The 18,507-nt window shown below is 37.4% G+C and overlaps 1 protein-coding gene across 2 annotated transcripts; it reads left to right on the top strand.

Moving 5' to 3' along the window:
* Positions 1-1,234: 1,234 nt before the first annotated feature.
* Positions 1,235-12,821, top strand: LOC109056556 (tumor necrosis factor receptor superfamily member 27-like). Of its 2 annotated transcripts, none has more exons than XM_042756379.1 (7): positions 1,235-1,676; positions 2,840-2,930; positions 3,941-4,056; positions 4,307-4,395; positions 10,015-10,182; positions 10,290-10,397; positions 11,044-12,821. In XM_042756379.1, the coding sequence occupies exons 2-7, from the start codon at positions 2,847-2,849 to the stop codon at positions 11,430-11,432; spliced, it is 954 nt and encodes a 317-aa protein (XP_042612313.1). In that variant the 5' UTR covers positions 1,235-1,676; positions 2,840-2,846; the 3' UTR covers positions 11,433-12,821. The 2 variants fall into 2 exon arrangements, with proteins under 2 accessions (XP_042612313.1, XP_042612312.1); XM_042756378.1 differs by having other exon boundaries at positions 1,240-1,676; positions 3,878-4,056; positions 11,044-12,819.
* The last annotated feature ends 5,686 nt before the right edge of the window (positions 12,822-18,507 follow it).

The raw sequence follows: 18,507 nt of genomic DNA, 5'->3' as shown, positions 1-18,507 counted from the left end.
CACACATTCATACACTCAGACAGACACAGACACATACGCTCAGACAAGCACACATTTAGGCATGATCCTAAAATTAAAGCATTCCAGTTCGAAATCTACAAAATAAATTTATTTGTGTTAATCAGTCACACTGTATTTTTGCCTTGGTCTGAAGTTCGTCATTATAGACTTTGTCTGGGGCACCTACTTAGAACAACATCTGTCTTAGACTTAAATATGAAGTTGGACGTCAAAACACATACACATGCGTCTTTTTAGAGGTCAGAGCAAGTCTACGCTTCTGATAAGGATGTGTGTGAAGTGGAAAAGGACAGTAACGGGCTGAGATAAGATTCAGGGATGAGGTGAACACATGGACGTCCACGACAGCAGGACAACAATGACCAACTATCTGTGAAACTGTTCTGTTAATATAACATCCTGCCAATCTGTAATTTGAATTGCTTAAGATCGGTTAAGGGACAAAACAACCCGTACAAAAGTTCAGACCTGGTCCAGTTCAGACACAATAACCCTGACAAAATATAAAAATACTCCTCCATGCACTCTCTCCCACTTTCTGTTTTTATCTGTTTTTTCTTCCTTTGCCAAAACTACTATGACTGCTATACAAGGCTACAGTGCCCTCCTACTCCCTCCCTCCCTCACTCTCTCACTCACACACACACACACACACACACACACACACACACACACACACACACACACACACACACAACAGTCTCTGCAGATCTTTTCATCAACACACCACAATCACTTAAACAAAAACGTTCCACTTATCAATTGCACTTAAGAATTTCCTAATAATTTGTGTGTTTGATAATTGTAAATAAAATTGATACCTTGTATTCTCAGTCGAGTCAAATAAGGCATAGCAAACATGGCCTGGGTAATGCAGTCTAATAATGGAATGCAGTATAATATAATGTACTGTAATGTGATATAATGTTATGATCTACAAATGAATATGAAAATGAATTAAATATTAAATGAATTGTGCTAAAGCCTACGTCTTATTAAGTAATGTAAGGTTTAAGTCAACTTCGGAGGTCAATACGTAAATTCATTATTGCCCCCTTGTGTCCTTAAGAGGTTTCTGCAGCGAGTTAACCATTAAAATCTTAATAAAAATGCGGAAAAGCTCTTAGAACATAGCCTATTCGAGAAAACACCAAATAATAATAAAAATAATAAAAATAATAATAATAAATATAATTAATAATAATAATTTTAATATAGCCTATACACGTCACATTTATATTGCGACTGCTTTTGGTTGAGGAACAGGACTACGCCAGATTAGTATAAATAAACAAGCTATCCAAAAAAAAAAAATGTTGTAGGCTATTTAAAATTCACATTCAGTCCTTTGTGAGAAATCCTTTGGAATCCCAATTTCCATTCAAGAGTATTCCTCAATGAAATGGACTCTGACCATGGCCGTGGAGCTCGAGCATCTCCGCTTCTTCGGCTGCTGCTGTGGATTTCTGTCACAGCAGTGCGAACATGTCGGGACATGCCTGCGTGTCCCCCGCGCGTATATACACTTGACTGGCCAAATGTGCCAGTCAACTTCAACCACAAGCTAAACTGGACCGAATTTACCCAAAGCCACAGGAGAGGGTTACTTTAATGGGACAGAGAATTAAGTGACTGCTGATTGTCCCTGCCGCAATGTAAGTGTGGATGAAACTGTCCCTAAAATGCAACTTTACAGGAGATTCGTTATGTACTGTAGGAGCCGGTGCACTGCTCACTACTGTAGGCTACTTCTGAATCGTAGCAGTGCGCCCTACTTAGTTCAATTTGACTACCTCTCTTGGATTTTCTGCCTGAGTTAGATTATTCCCAACAGATCATTTAACGGAGGTATTTTTATAAGATAGCACCTCAGTGTGCGCCCTCGCTTGATCTGTTTCTCTGTGTTCTTAGATCGAGAATGGATGAAAATGGATGGATATTAATCTTTATTATTGAAACAAACGTAAATAGCTGACTATAACCTATATTGCATGAAACTATTTTCCTCTTTTGTCTTTTCTATTTCCTTCTATGATAATTCACTATACACAATAAAATGGACTGCACTTAATGTTTCTAAACATTAGAAAGATTAAACTTATGACTCTGTGCATGCTGATCTTGTAGCCTAATTCAAACTTTTGAGGCATCAACAGTTTAGTCAAATATTTCGTTCAAGCCAAACAGTTGCATTTAATATGTACATTTAAAAATAATAACAAAAAATATAAATTCATATATATATATTTCATTCATATCTAGGCTAGATCAAATTTAACCTTATGCTTTGATTTTTAACTTAATTTTTATTCAGTGATTACTTCATCTTTAATGTAAAAAATGTCATTTAAATGTTTTAAGACAATAAGAACTACATTGTTATCAAAATCTGCCTTTCACGTTAAAAAGTACTAATAGCCACCATGATAATACAGGTGGTACGATAGAAAGGTACATTAATGAATCATCGTAAGTGAAACATTGCAATACTTGTGTATAGACAGTGAACAGGGTCACACACAAGACTACAATAATGCAATAAACATTACCTAAATAACAGAAAATGTAATACAATCTTAACACAACACCTAATGTACATTACTGATAACAAAAATAAGATTTTTTTTTATATATATATATAAAAAATATAATCATATGTGAAGTGTCATTCAGGGACTTCTGTGAATGTCCTTTTACTTTTTTTTTATTGAGTTTTTTAATTGAATTTTGAATTGAGTTTTGAATTGAGGATTTGTGTGTATTGTAAGCCCATGTTTGCATGCTATATATGTTAACTCTTTGTTTCTACTTCTCTTAGATATGGAATGGATTGTTCGATGGACGAGTATTACCACAGTGGTCAATGCCACAAATGCCCACAATGTCCACCTGGCCAAGAGCTGAAAGAGGTGAGAGAAAGAGAGCGAGACTGAGTGTGAGTGAACAAGATAAATCCCCTGCTGTGTATCCAAAATTTCAAGATTATTACCTTAAAGCAAATATTTGAAAAGTCATTCACTTTATTAATCAAAATTTGAGAAGCCCAGAGGCTGTGAGAAGAAGACAACACCTATAATTAACCGGCACTTATTTGTAAACGCATGAGGATGAACCCCTGCAGTAAAAGTCATCAACACCTGTTGATTGCCTTTGTAAGACAGTATATACAGTAAGCATGTTGTTATATTTTTAAACATTTGATTATTCAGATGTTTAATTTTGTAGTAAATGCTGGACTGATGGGTTAGTAGTCCTTGACATACAACCTAAGGATAAAACTAGTCCTTCATTCTATTTCTAAGCTTTAATAGATACGTTATCAATATTTTTATATTCTTTTTCAATATTTATTTTATTTATAAAATATTTAATTTTTATATATTAATATATTTTATTATATTTATTTTTATTTAAATATAACCATAGATAGAAAAATATTGATAATGTGACTCTGTTTTTTTTTTTTTTCAAATAATTTGCAATTTTGAAAATTGAAAATTGCAGTTGTCTTCTGTTCATAACTATTTTAAAATGTAATTTAACCTATTAAATTATTATAAATTGCCATTTTGTTTTGTTAAAAAATGTGAAGGTCTCTCTTTTATTTTAGGTCTGTTTTATGTACATGATAAATCAATATGAAGATGTAATGTTAAAAATGTCCAAGGAGAGCCCCAATTTGTGGACTGTGTAAACATGCTGTAGTATCCCATTCCTTCCACCAGAGGCTTACACATGACCTTAAATGACTTACAAACAGGGCTAGGTTATGAAAGCTGCGTTCTCAGAAAGACTTTGACACATCAAGTGTACTTATCATGTTACTGAATATGTTTGTGTGCGTGTGGGCTGTTAGGACTGTGGTTATGGTGTGGGTGTATCATCAGTGTGTGGCATATGTGATGTTCGGTGGTTTAAGGAAGACTGGGGCTCTCACCCTTGCGCACTGTGCCAGAACTGCCGCAGACTCAATAGACACCAAATCAAGCGCTGCACACACACAGACAACGCAATGTGTGGAAACTGCCTCCCTGGGTAAGACTTTCTCTCTCTCTCACACACACACACGCACACACACACACACACACACACAAACAAACACAAACACACACACACACACACACACACACACACACACACACACACACACACACACACACAAAACAACCTTTATGAAACCTGATCTGTACAGCTTACATGCAACATTGCACCCAAAATTTTTAGACTCACACACACCTGTATCCTGGTTTTCAAACCAATTCCTTTTCTTTTTTTCAAATGGCAGTTTTTACAGCAAAATACGGCTGGATGGACTAGAAGATTTGGAATGCCTTCCATGTGGCCCCGCCCCCTTCAGAAACATACAGTGTAGCCGTGAGTACAATACTGAAAAATACAACTTACACCAGCATGACTGAGTCTGAGCACTGTGTCAGATTAAAAACTTGTCTCCAGACCCCTGTGTTCTGTTCAGTTCTGTTATGCTTCATTCAGCTGTTTTTGAACAAAATGTATCATATTTGACTGCCCCATAAGCAGAGCTTCAGGGTTGGCCTGTGGTAAATATGACGCTCAATCAACTTAATTATTACAGGGATTCATTAAAGCAAATTAAATGAGAATGAAAATTCTGTCATCATTTACTTACCCTCATATTGTTCCAAACCTGTGGGAATTTCTTTCTTATGCACGTAACAAAATAAGGTAATTTTAGGGTGTACTCACACTAGGCATGGTTGCCTTGAACCGAGCCCTGGCCTGCACTCACACTTGCACTACACTTTCCGGGCCGGCATACGTCACGTGTGAGATAATGGAGAAACCCACTTTCGCACTTTTTTTTTTAAATATTATGCCTAATAAATTTATACTTAATGCTTTGCCTTGATTTTCATTTGTAAGTATCAGAGAATCATTACGAAGGCAGCTGACATTAATTAAAGAATTTGCAGCTTTAAATTGCAGACTAATTAAATTTAATCAATAAGGCGAGAACCAGACCCATTATAAATATAAATATACTTGATTGAATTAAATTAATTGAAAAGTGTAGTGTAGTAGTAGTAATAGTATACAGTATGTTTGCAGTCGTAACGATGACAGTAGCACACACAAAATAGTATCTGTTTCAAGCCTAACCAAACTGTGCTCTGGCCCACCTCTTCCAACTTTGCCAAGGACTGCTAAACGAAGTGTGGTTTGATGATAATTTTGTAATTACTAATCATTTCAAGTGATCATTTCATTTCATCTTATTTTTAACATAAGAGTAAACTAAACACTAGATGCAAAAGTGAGCGCAAGCAGCCCATATTGTTTTTTCAGCACCCTTGTTAAGGGGTGGTTCACCCAAAAATGATTCATTTACTCACCTTCATGTGATTCCAAACCTGTATGAATTTCTTTCTTCTGCTGAACCCAAAAAAAGATATTTTGAAGAATGTAACTAAACATTTGATGCGAGCCAGTGACCATAGTATGGACTAATATACTATGGAAGCCAATGGCTACCATCAACTGTTTGGCTCTGTGTACCTTATTCTGGTCATTTGTTTTTCTACTTAAAAAGAAATAAAGACAAATGAGAAACTTTTGTTTTGTTTAAGAAAGGGAAAAACAAAATTTAAGTGGGACTTGTTTTTGTATTTTTGTTCATGGGTAAAAAATGTGATTATGGTTTCATATTTGTTTAGAATGTGTCCCTTTCGTCCCCCATCTTCTGTACTACACTGTATACGGGGCAACCGTGAGCTCAGTTCATTTTCAATAAGAGAGACACAGCAGGTGAGATAAGCTTATTCACGAGAATCCTGCATCTTTGTTGAGTAGGTGGTTTGCGGCGCTTACAAGATAAAAAACAAACAAACTGTATTTTCATGGCTTGCTGCATGTTATTGACAAAACAGAAATTACTTTATTCATAACCAGTAAAACGGCATTTGACTTTTACTGTGATATAAAATGACATGGAATAAAATATGATACACACCATTTATTACATTAACATACACAATATGGCTACTGCACTTTTCAGTTTAAGAAAAAACTTAAATACAACAATATTTAAAAAAAATACTAAAAAAAAAAATTTAATCAATAAATATCACATAGAGCACAATATGGCTACTGCACTTTTCAGGCTGGAGACGATTTTAGTCTCAAATATAATTCACGCAAAAAATAAACACGATGCACACGACGGAGGAAAAGAAACAACACAAAATATGGCTACTGCACTTTTCAGGTCGACGGAGGCGTGGCGTGATCCCGATAACATCGGAAGGAGTTTAAACTCCATCATTTTTGGTTATACAAATAAGGCACCCACAATAACAAAAAAAGTTACAAAACCCTTTTGTAAAATAAAGAAAACAAATAGGGTGTGCTTTCTGCCATCTCCAAGAACATCTTTCTGAAATGTGTCACAAAAATGAACCGATGTTCAGCGAATACTTGCCTCACAGACATAAGAAACAAGAAAGCTTGAAATGTCTATTTTTAAATGAAACAATTTAAATTGAAAACTTTTTTTATGTAATTCGTATGAAACCAACAAGAGGTAGGCCTAGAGTGTTTCCCATCTGAGCTCATTATCTGTAATGTGGTGGCACCCACGCACAGCGTCCACTATTCATAAGGTAATCATCTAAGGAAATAAGGCTAAGGAATAAACCTTGTATTTACCTCAGAAAAAGAACGCGATGCGACACTCAGCTTGATCCAGCAGAGGATATCATTTCTGACGAGAAAATTATTAATTCTTACTTACAATAGTTACATTAACTTGTACTTATTTACTAGTTGAGTTTTTCCAAAACAGTATACGTGGGAGACTGAATCTATGCAGGAAATAATCCTGCTTCAGTTCATAATTCCAAAATATAGCCTATAATTGGGTTTTAAATTGCAGTATTGCAGTAGACTAATAATTGCGGTGAAAACTTAAGTGAAATTTTATTATAAATAGCATTAGTTATTTTTATGTGGGGTTGAGTTTTTCTCATGCAACACAAAATTTGTTATACAAAAAAATCTATTCTGCTATTGTTTGTAATAGCAAATGTAAGAAAATATGTGAGGTTGGTCTTAAATAGGCCTAGAATAAAATGAGCAGGATAAAATCAGCAATCACGAGTGTATTTCATTCCATGTCATTTTAGATCACATACAGAAAAAGTCAAATGGCATTTTACAGGTTATGAATAAAGTAATTTCTGTTTTGTCAATAATATGCAGTAACCGTGAAAATATAGATTTTATTTATTTATTTATTTTAATCTTGTTAGCAGCCTACATGACAAAGATGCAGGATTCTCATGACAAAAGCTTGTGGTTGCCTCGTATACAGTGTAGTACAGAAGAGGGGGGATGAAAGGGCCATTTCAGGACCACCCATTCGCAACAAATATGAACGCAAAATTAAATTTTTTACCCATGAACGAAATAATGAAAAATCTAGCTTAATTTTCCATTTCTTAAACAAAAAAAAAAAACGAAAATTTAACCATTTCTCTTGATTTCTTTTTAAGTAGAAAATCAAATGACCAGAAGGTAAACGTCCTGTGTGGTTACCCACATTCTTCACACCCAGAAGATGCCAGGAATGTAATTTTTTCTTCTTCTTTTCACCTTTTTTGGTATTTTAATGGCAGTTGGCAAACCATCGTAAAAGGTGCATTTCTACTACATGGTGGACTAGAATATGTGGTGATTAATGGCATAGTGATGGGAGTAACTCTTAATCAATTGAACTAGTTGCTTTGCAAAAAGATTCACTGTCCTTGTCCCAAATGGCATCCTAAATCCTCGTGATAATCCCCACTTTTGTGATGTAATGTCGCTTTGACTGTCGGGAAGAAGTCTGCTGCGGAGCTCACCTCAATCTGGGCTTGGCAGAAGTGCAGATCGAAGGAACATAGCAGCCATGAAGTCCCTGTCCCTGTCCCAAATGGCACACTTAATGTCCACTTTCAGTCTTGAGGACTCACAATGGCCGCTGCATGCACGTGTCCATTAAGTCCATGAGACCGTAGGGTGTCCCATTCATAATTTTTGCTTTCAAAAGGGTGCTCACGAGCATTCGCGGCTGCTATGCGCCCTCAATGCGCACTTTTGCCGAGCCCGCACTGAGGCGAACTCCGCAGCAGACTTCTACCCCACAGTCAAAGCGACATTACGTCAGAAAAGTGCGGACTCAGGAGAAGACCGTGAGGGTTTAGGGTGACATTTGGGACAGGGCCAAAGGGGAAGCTCATGAGCACCCTTTTGAAAGCTAAAATGATGACACCACACATGAAAACACCACACGCTGGCGACACCTCCTGGTCAGAACAGTGTTAAAGCAAAGTTTGCCCAAATGTACAGAAAGACACCTTTTTCAAACCAATTACAAAAGTGTCTATAAAAAGAATAATCAGTTAAATGTAATCTAATAATCATTAAATACCCTTAAATATTAAGTGCCTGTACAATTTGTGTTCTTTTATAAATGTTTTATAAAGATATTTTTAGGCAGGACTTAAAACTGTGAACCACTGATTCAGAACAAAATATTCACGAAGGTTTCAAAATCACCCATGGCACAAGGGAAGTACAGTAGCTTATATATTGGGCTATTTTTCACCAAACTCAATCAGAATACTTTAAAATGATCAGCATATATATTTGTGCATTGGTGCTACAGAGTCACAAATTCACTGCCATTACATAACTGAATTCACCCACCCAGATATTTATTAAATTGCCTCCTTTTTGATCTACAGAAGAAAGAAAGTCATACATGTTTGAAACGTTGTGAGGGCATGAGTAGATGATGACTTGAGAATGATGAGAATTGTCTTTTTTTTAATTATCCCTTTAAGACGGACTGTTATTAAAGATTTCCACATCCTGAAACACAAACCCATGTTACTATATTGCAGATATGTACATACACACATTCACCTTTTTATTTCATGCTTAAAGGCACACTTCCTTCACGTTTTCATCATCTCAAAGTTGTGGTACTCTCTTCACCCCAGCATGCACTCGTTCTTTCCATGCTTTAATGCTCTTAACTGTGCTTCAGTTTTTACTCCTTCTTTTCTCACTGTTTTATCTCTATTCTCTTTATTCTCTCAACATGATTACGGGTGAAGTAAGAGGGGAGGTATTTATCCAGCATGGATCAGACATTGCTCTTTGAAAGTGCTCAGCAAGGACTGAGGGTCGATCCTCCCTAAACCCACTCCATCATGGATTGACAAGAGGTTTTTAGCATTCTGCTGATCAGATACACTGCCAGCAACAGGAAGAGCGATGTTTTAAAAGCAAGGGAAGCAACAGAATAAGGCAGCTGCAGTTGTTGTGTTTTTAAAAGTGAGAATCATTGAGATATTTACAGAGCTATTGATTCATGACCATTTAGTTGTTGATGTGTGCTGGTTCTAAAATCTTTGGAATCTGTTGATTGTGTTTTAAAATAATAATTTACATAGACAAGAAAATTCAGTCATGATTTCTTCACTCTCATGTCATTCCAAACCCTTATTGCTATGATTTTCAGTGGAACACTAAGAAGATTTTTTTCAGAAGAATATGAGTAAATTGTGATCATGTTTGTACAGCACCAAAAATGGCACCATAAAAGTAGTTCATTGGACTTCATTGTGTTATATTCCAATTCTTAGGCAGCCATACAATTAGTGTAATGAAATGTAGTTGTTAATGATGAATAATCTTACTCTCCAGTGAGCTACTGGATCACTGAGTCAGTGATTTGAACTTGAGAACTGAATCTAAACAAATTGTTCTTTTGACCATTGAAGTTTTTTCAGTTGTCTGTTTCACAAATCAAGCCGAGCAATTCATACAGTATATATCAGCCAAGTTAAACATAGTAAAAAGACCTGAAATATACAACCTTCAAAAAAATTAATTACCAAAAAAAAAAAATAAATAAATAAAATAAAATTACTGAATTGCCTGTTTACTAACTGATTCTTCTGTTTTTAGGAGGAGAAGCGACTGGTGCGGCAAAATTCCAGACCTCAGCACCTCCCATCCAAAATGTATCATCCATAGTGACCGCTTGTGCAGCAACAGCTATATTAACATCCATCCTATTTGCAATTGTGTGTGTCACCTACCAGACACGGGCTTCACTCAGGAAAACATGCAAATGTGTGAATATACATGCACTGAATATACATACATAAGTAATCCACTAAACCACTAGGTGTGATTTAAAACATAAATGTAACTCACATTCATTCAACCTCTACTCTCAGGTTGTTTATCAGTAACAGTCAATAACAGTCACCAAGACAGTGACGCAGCTTCGGTTCCCATAACAACCCTACATACAGTGATGCAGGATGCAGAAGTGGACACATCAAGTAAGTGTGTATGACACGCTGTGAATTACAGCTAGATTACAGGCACAATGGCAAAATATCACCTTCAAAAAGAGATTCAATGTCTATTTAAAACAAATGTCTTTTCACGTCATCATCACCGATGCTGTTAAATGCTACACATATTCCTTCTATCTCTTCTTTGTCTGAAACTGAGATCTGCCGGCTTCAATCTTCATTTTTACTTGTAATAAACACCTCTTTGAGACCTGATGACACACCCACTGTTTCTGTCTTTGTTTAATTAGCCACATACTGTAATTGTAGGTGCACTTTCACACCCTCAACTGTAAGTTAAAAGTTGTTCCCTAATTGATATTTAAATCTGAGTTGAAAGTTATGGAGCAATATAAATTAAATCCAGGATCAAAAGGATGCTTTAAATGTAAAGTTGCTTATTTTTAAACAGGGTTTTTAAAGATTGTTGCAACAGAATCATTGGATAAACCTTGATTTAATCTAGATTTAAGCTTGATCCTTATAGGTGCAGCCCACCCATAATATTTATTGAGAAACATAGCACTAAAATCATCTGTGCTTATAATTACAGTATAGCAGTGATGTATTTAAAAAAGAGAAAGAAAGAGATGCAATGATTGTCTGACTTGTTTGGTCTGTGTCCTATAAGATCCATGCCCGCTATTGAAGGATCCCTGCACGCTTGATGACATCACCACCACGACAACCTCTGATCTTGGCCTGAATGGGTGTGAGGTTCTTCATCTGGTGCGAAGCTCGGCCTGCACTGATCCTGCAACAGGAGTCATCATGCAGGCAACAGAAACACCTGAAGTTTCTTTTTCAGACTCTGCCCTTTCCAGACAGCATGCCATTCTCACTCTAGTAGGAGGACAGTCTACAGTGAGGCCCTGCTGTGCCGTAGAGCAGCAGACAGCCTGGGGACTTCATGCTCCGGTAGAATGCACTGAACTGGACCTTCAGCATCTCTCGACCCCCAGAGCTCCAGACATTAAGACCTTCATAGCCAGAAATATCCCACAGTGCCCCCAGGCCTGATGCTGCAGGACCTGGAGAGTAGAAAGCGAGAGGGGAATCTGGAAAAGGAGATTGTTAACGTAAAAAGAGATAACAGCTGCAAACCTATGATCATGGTAATGAGTCACCTAAGGATGCAACATACACACTCAGTACAAACTAGTAAGTGAAGCAAGTGTGTTACTGTAGTTTGACATTTCTGCAATTTGAGGAACAGGTTGTTATGAGCACAAAAGGGCATTAACAGAAAAAAAAATATATCAGTTATCACAAGTCACACATTTGGTAGAGTACATTGATTCATTGAACTGCTGCTGCTACTCCACTTTGTAAATACTTGTTGACTAGTCGCCAAGTACCTCAGTGATGCGGGTCATGTTCCACATTGATTGGTACATGTTTACTGCTTCAAGTGCTGGAGTTTATGAAAAGTGGGCTTAATTTTGCTAATCACTGGATTTATAACTAACACTACTATTACTATTACTGATGACAGCCTCATACAATAGTACCTGATTTACTGTTTACTTTGCTCAAATTTTCTCCAGTTTGGACTGAAGAGTAGTACGCTGCCAAAGCAAACCAAACTGGCTTATGCCTGAGCTGTTTCACATTACTAGGCTTTGCCACTGCATTATAACTAAAAACCAGTAATAATTTTTCATCAATTTGACAATTGATTTTTTTTCCATCAATTTATTGTACACTAAATTTAACTGACAGCCTGTGTAGGAAAAAAATATGCTGGAGGAAGGGAATTCTGGCCATATCAGGTTGTTGTGTGAAACAGGCTTATGCTTTATCAGTTATTATACCACGGGGCTGTTGATGTCCATATCACTTCCTTAAATTATTTCAGTTATTTCAAAAGTCCTGATTTACAACAGCAAGAATGAAAATACACCAAATTATTTCCATGTTTTGCCACAAAATTACATTTTATTATGTATGGCACATACTCTTGTCCTCCCGCTCTCTGTCCCTTACTAACACACACACAGATAGTACAGACACACACTCGCACACGGAGATACAAGCATAGAAATGTGTTGTTAACACTGCTCAGACAAAATTATCAGTTAAATAGTTTATCAACTTAAAGGCTACTTGTTATTGTTTACTAGCGAGGTAATAACAGCACTGTACTTGAAGCAGATGAACTGTTTCACTATTCTGCTGTGAATATGCTGATGACATGCTGCTGCCAAACACTGATGAGACACACACAGACTCTGGTAATTCAAACAAACTTAATCTCTCTCTCTCTCTCTCTCTCTCTCTCTCTCTCTCTCTCTCTCTATCTCATAACTGCATTAATAACTACAGTAGATTAAAGCTTCCCAAACCTGTCCTGGAGGTCCCCCTGCCCTGCACCTTTTGTATGTCTCCCTTATCTAACACACCTGATTCCACTCATCAGCTCGTTATTAGAGACTGCAAGAACTAAACTGGGTGTGTCTGATTAGGGAGACATTCAAAATGTGCAGGGCAGGGGGTCCTCCAGGACAGGTTTGGGAAGCACTGGATTAGAGAGTTTTAAAGGGTTAGTTCACCCAAAAATGAAAATTAGGCTGCATCCTAGGTGTATATGATTTTCTTCTTTCAGACAAATCCAGTCGGAGTTATATTAAAAATAGTCTTTGATCTTTTAAACTCTATCATTGCAGTCAATGGGTGTTGCATTGCTTCAGTCTAAAAGACGTGAAATAAAAAGCGTCCTTCCATAAAAAAAGTGTCTCATACGGCTCCGGGGGGTGAACAAAGGCCTCCTGTAGCGAATCGATGCATTTTTGTAAGAAAAATATCCATATTTAAAATGTAATAATCACTTGAATCTAACTTGCGCTCACTGTTGTAAATGGAAGCAGTTCCGGGAGCATGACGTATGAGGTCAGCTTTGCACATGCGCCACTCAGAAGTGATGCACGCAGAAAGGCAGCGGAGAGATCAAAACAAAACAACGGTCACTAATTAAAACTACAAAACTAGGATTTGTAAAGAAGAATGTTGGAGGATTTCGATATAAGCCAAGCGGTAACTGGTTTTCCTTTTGCTAATGTAAGGAAACTTTGCTTCTTTTGATCCTGTAAACAAATGTTGGTTTTCATGAGACTCACCAGCGCATGCGTATCGCTGACCTCATATGTCATGCTCCCAGAACTGCTTCTGTATACAACTGTTGGCGCATGCTAGATTAAAGTGATTATTACATTTTAAATATGGATATTTTTCTTACAAAAACGCATCGAGTTGCTACAGGAGGCCTTTGTTCACCCCCCAGAGCCGTGTGAGACACTTTTTTTTATGGACAGGTGCTTTTTATTTCGCGTCTTTTGGACTTAAGCAATGCAACACCTGCTGACTGCAATGATAGAGCTTGAAAGATCAAAGACAATTTTTAATATAACTCTGACTGGATTCATCTGAAAGAAGAAAGTCATATACACCTAGGATGCCTTGGGGGTGAGTAAAATGCAGCCTAATTTTAATTTTTGGGTGAACTAACCCTTTAAGGACATAAACCTGACAAATGTCTTGAAATACATCATCTTAACAATGTTGTGAGATGTGGTAACCATAGTATAAATGGAATAATTGACTCCGGTCTGTTGAATTTTTAGAAAATAATGCTTCACTTTGTGGCCACATCACCAACTCAGTCGCATCACCAATAAAAACGCCAAATTATTTTTATTTTACGTATTATTTTTATAAATTACGTATCACCACCTTGGGTGTGCATTATTTTCTAATAATTCAATGGCCCGTTGTCAATTTATTTTCTTGCATATCCTATGCCTGAAAGTTGCAGGTCTTAGATGTGGCTAAGTAGATTAACAAAATTAACTATTAAAAAATGGATCATGTCACAACATGCCGTATTCGCGATACTGACTGCGATAAAGTTTGACATTATTGTGTCCCTTATTATAATTCATCTCAATCAGTAAGTTGTTTTCGGCTGCATTAAAATTTAAAGAATCTCAGGATGTTTTTTGAGAGTGTTAAATGCATCTTTCCAACACTTTCAGAGCATCTATAGCCTGTTAGTCCTGCAGGGAAACAGTATCCTCTTTCACACAGAGATTCCAGAAAATACATGGATAATGTGTCCCGTGACTTGTCTCGGGATTGTTTGATTGTGGTTCATTCACACTGCCAGTAATTTTCTGTAATCTGTGTGTGCGTTCATACAAAGATCCCATGAAGACACATGACATTAGGATGTGACATGTTATGTGACGCGTACTGTTCCACTAACTGGCGAATGATCTCAGCTTCAGCGCGGATAGTGGGGAGCTTCCTGATCTCTGCTTCATTCCAGTTTGCACCTTTTTTTCTCTCCCTGAACGTTGATCTGCCTTTTTAAACACCCAATAAAAGAGTTGCATGATAACGTGCGCCATCACTACGACACACCCTTTACGGCATTGTTCCTGGCTTTTGTTCACACAGGGGTTGTTCTGGTGTTGTGTCCAATTGCAACCCCCTGCCAAATTATTACCCACCTCGTTCATGTCACTACCTGATTGCCTAATCCTAACCCCACCAATACTAGGGGTAATAATCTGGCAGGGGGTCAGAATTGGGCACAACATGGGGACTGATCCTAGCAATGTTAGGTCCCCATCCCGGGATCAATCCTAGGACATGTTTATGTTCAAACAGAAGGCACTCTTTTCCAGGATCAGCGCACTATGTGAAAGGGGCTTCAGATTTTCCACTTTTTTGACCTTTTTATTTTACAGCAGTGCAAAAATGGAGATAAATTATTTTGGCAATGTGATAAAGGACCTGTGCACCTCTGTTATTTTATACACACACAGAATATTCCAAGATTCAGTATTTTGGCACGATATAACGGTATTTATCCAATAACTCAGTTACACAAATTAAAGTAGGCTACACAGCCTCTGACGTATACAGTAAATGAACTGCACAGAGGACATGATGTTTTCGATATTCCTAAAAACATAATTTAACCTTATTACAACCAGCGTGTGCAAACCTGTCTTAAAACACATGCATTACAGTTCTTTGAAGAAGACTGCAGTTAGTCGCCTGAGGAGCGAGCTCTATTGTAAAGAAAAGTGTTATTGTGTGTGCTGGCGCCAGCACTTTAGTCAGCAGGTGTGTCTGTGAATACACAAAGATGTGTTTGAGGTGGTTTGGTGGACAGATGCAGGTGGGATGCCACAAAAACTGTACACTTACAATATTGCAATAAATATTTGACTTTGCTCTGTCCAAACAGGTTTTTATATGCCAAATGTTCGGCCCTCCGAGTGGCAATGGCATCAAGCTTCATTAGAAGGTATTGGGTTTATTTTATAGAGAGCTCACACCAGATCATTCTGAATCGTCTTCCAAGTATAAAAAGTATAAAACTTAAAAAGTATAAAAATATGCAACAAAAATGATAATTCTGCAATGAAGATTATGATACATTATTCTACCATTTTATTCAGGTGACGTTGAAGTGCATAAAAAAAAAGGAAGTTTGTTAGAGCTATTTCCTGAGTAGTTTAGGAGCTGGCATTTTAAGTTGCTGTAAATGAGTCATAGCAATGACCTTCAAAATGGACCGCATCAAAAAAGGCATTTAAAGAAATTGTTAATCTTTTTGCACCTTAGATACATATTGCTTTTCATGTATAAAGCTAATATAAAAGCTTAAACAATTTAGCATTAATATGTTATTTTTCTAGTGTAAAATGGTGCTAATTTCTTTTCTGTATATTTTGCATATTTGTTCTGCTATATATTTAAAGAGTCTTGTGTTATTGAGAGTTCTATTTTTTCATCAGTATTAAGTGTGGCATGCTGTGTTGTATGTAACAGTAGGATTTTTTTCTAGTTTGTTAAGAGGTTAATCAGAAACAGTATTTTGGCGGGAAACGCAATGATGCTATTATTGTCAGTGTTGTTTTGTTAAGTATATTTCCAATAAATTGTTTTTCTACTTTTTTTTTTCATTAAGCTAATGTCACATTTATTTTGTTGATTTAGTTTGCATCAGTACATATGTGTCACAAATGCAATGTGTAAAACATATTAAAACAATTATTTGGGTAATAACAATTTTTCTAAAATAAAAGGTTGACCTTCAACCTTTTATATATCAAACTGAAAAATGCTCCAGCTTCACTGAAAGAAAAAAGATGTATTCATTTCTAAACACAGAAAGTTTGTATTTAGCAGCATGTGGCTATTTGCTGAAACTTTGGGTAATTTGATGTGTTTTTTTCTCCTCAGATATTTACATGTGTATTTGCATTTTACAATAAAGCTCAAGATAAGGAAAAACTAAATACGGGAGCTGGGCCTTCGAAACGTATTCCAGTAAAAACGTGTAATCCAATGTTACATGCTTATATGGGATTTAACTGATTTCTCACATCATCACATTTTGTAAGCAAATGGTTTACTGTAAAGTAGAACGAAGAGTACCAATCTGTCTAAGCTGAAGAAATCAACAAAGAGATAATACACTCCTGAACAAAATCTTAAGACCAGGGGATGCATTGCAAGTTTTACACATTTCGCACTAGTGGATCATAACCGGGTTGTAAGTGCTGCTTCAAAATGCCAAAAGAAGAAACAGGAGCAAGAGACAAAAAACAGAGAGTAGGCAATTTATTGAAAACTGCATTTAAACTCAAACAGGCTGTTCATCAGCTGATCAAAAGTTAAAGACCATAGCCATAAAAAGGTCAAATCTGCACAAAAATATGCGCTTTCATGTCATTTTTCTTCAAGCAGTCATACTGTCAAGATCTCCTGATGGCAAAGGCAAAAAGGCTTTCTCTCTTTGAACGTGGCAGGATTGTTGAGCTGCACAAGCAAGGCCTCTCGCAACGCGCCATCGCTGCCGAGGTTGGACGCAGTAAGACAGTCATTTTACATTTCTTAAAAAATCCTGAGAGTTATGGGACAAAAAAGTCAAGTGGTAGACCCAAAAAGATTTCACCTGCACTGAGCCGCAGGATCCGACGGGTTGTCCGTGAAGACACAGGTCGATCCTCGACCCAAATTAAGGCCCTTACTGATGCTGACTGCAGCCCAATAACCATAAGACGTCATCTGCTAGAGAAGGGCTTCAAGAACAAAAAACGTCTTCAAAGGCCACGTCTCCTCCCACGACACAAACTTGCCCGTTTAGAATTTGCAAGGGAGCACCAAACATGGGACATTGAAATGTGGAAGAAAGTTTTATTCTCTGACGAGAAAAAATTTAACCTGGACGGTCCTGATGGCTTCCAACGTTACTGGCATGACAAGGAGATCCCACCTGAGATGTTTTCTACGCGGCACAGTGGAGGAGGCTCCATCATGATCTGGGGTGCTTTTTCCTTCAATGGGAAAATGGAGCTTCAGGTTGTGCAGGGGCGTCAAACGGCGACTGGCTATGTGGATTTGTTGCAGCGGGGCATCCCTCTTGACCGAGGGCCCCCGTCTGTGCGGTAATGACTGGGTCTTTCAACAGGACAACGCTGCAATTCACAACGCCCGCCTGACGAAGGACTTCTTCCAGGAGAATAATGTTGCTCTTTTGGACCATCCTGCGTGTTTCCCTGATCTAAATCCCATTGAGAACATTTGGGGATGGATGGCAAGGGAAGTTTACAAAAACGGACGTCAGTTCCAGACCGTGGATGCCCTTCTTGAAGCCATCTTCACCACATGGAGCAACGTTCCCACCAGCCTCCTGGAAACAGTCGCATCAAGCATGCCGAAACGAGTGTTTGAAGTGATCAACAAGAACGGTGGGGCTACTCACTACTGAATCCTTTTTTGACACTTTTAGTTCTGTTGTTCGTTTTATTTTTGGGCTATGGTCTTTAACTTTTGATCAGCTGATGAACAGCCTGTTTGAGTTTAAATGCAGTTTTCAATAAAATTGCCTACTCTCTGTTTTTTGTCCTCTCTTGCTCCTGTTTCTTCTTTTGGCATTTTGAAGCAGCACTTACAACCCGGTTATGATCCACTAGTGCGAAATGTGTAAAACTTGCAATGCATCCCCTGGTCTTAAGATTTTGTTCAGGAGTGTATATCAACACCCTCAAAAGTGAACACACAGGAGCGGTCTGTAGAG

The sequence above is a fragment of the Cyprinus carpio genome, chromosome A5 (assembly GCF_018340385.1).
Source record: "Cyprinus carpio isolate SPL01 chromosome A5, ASM1834038v1, whole genome shotgun sequence".
Lineage (NCBI taxonomy): Eukaryota > Metazoa > Chordata > Actinopteri > Cypriniformes > Cyprinidae > Cyprinus > Cyprinus carpio.
This window is presented reverse-complemented; position numbering and strand designations above follow the sequence as displayed.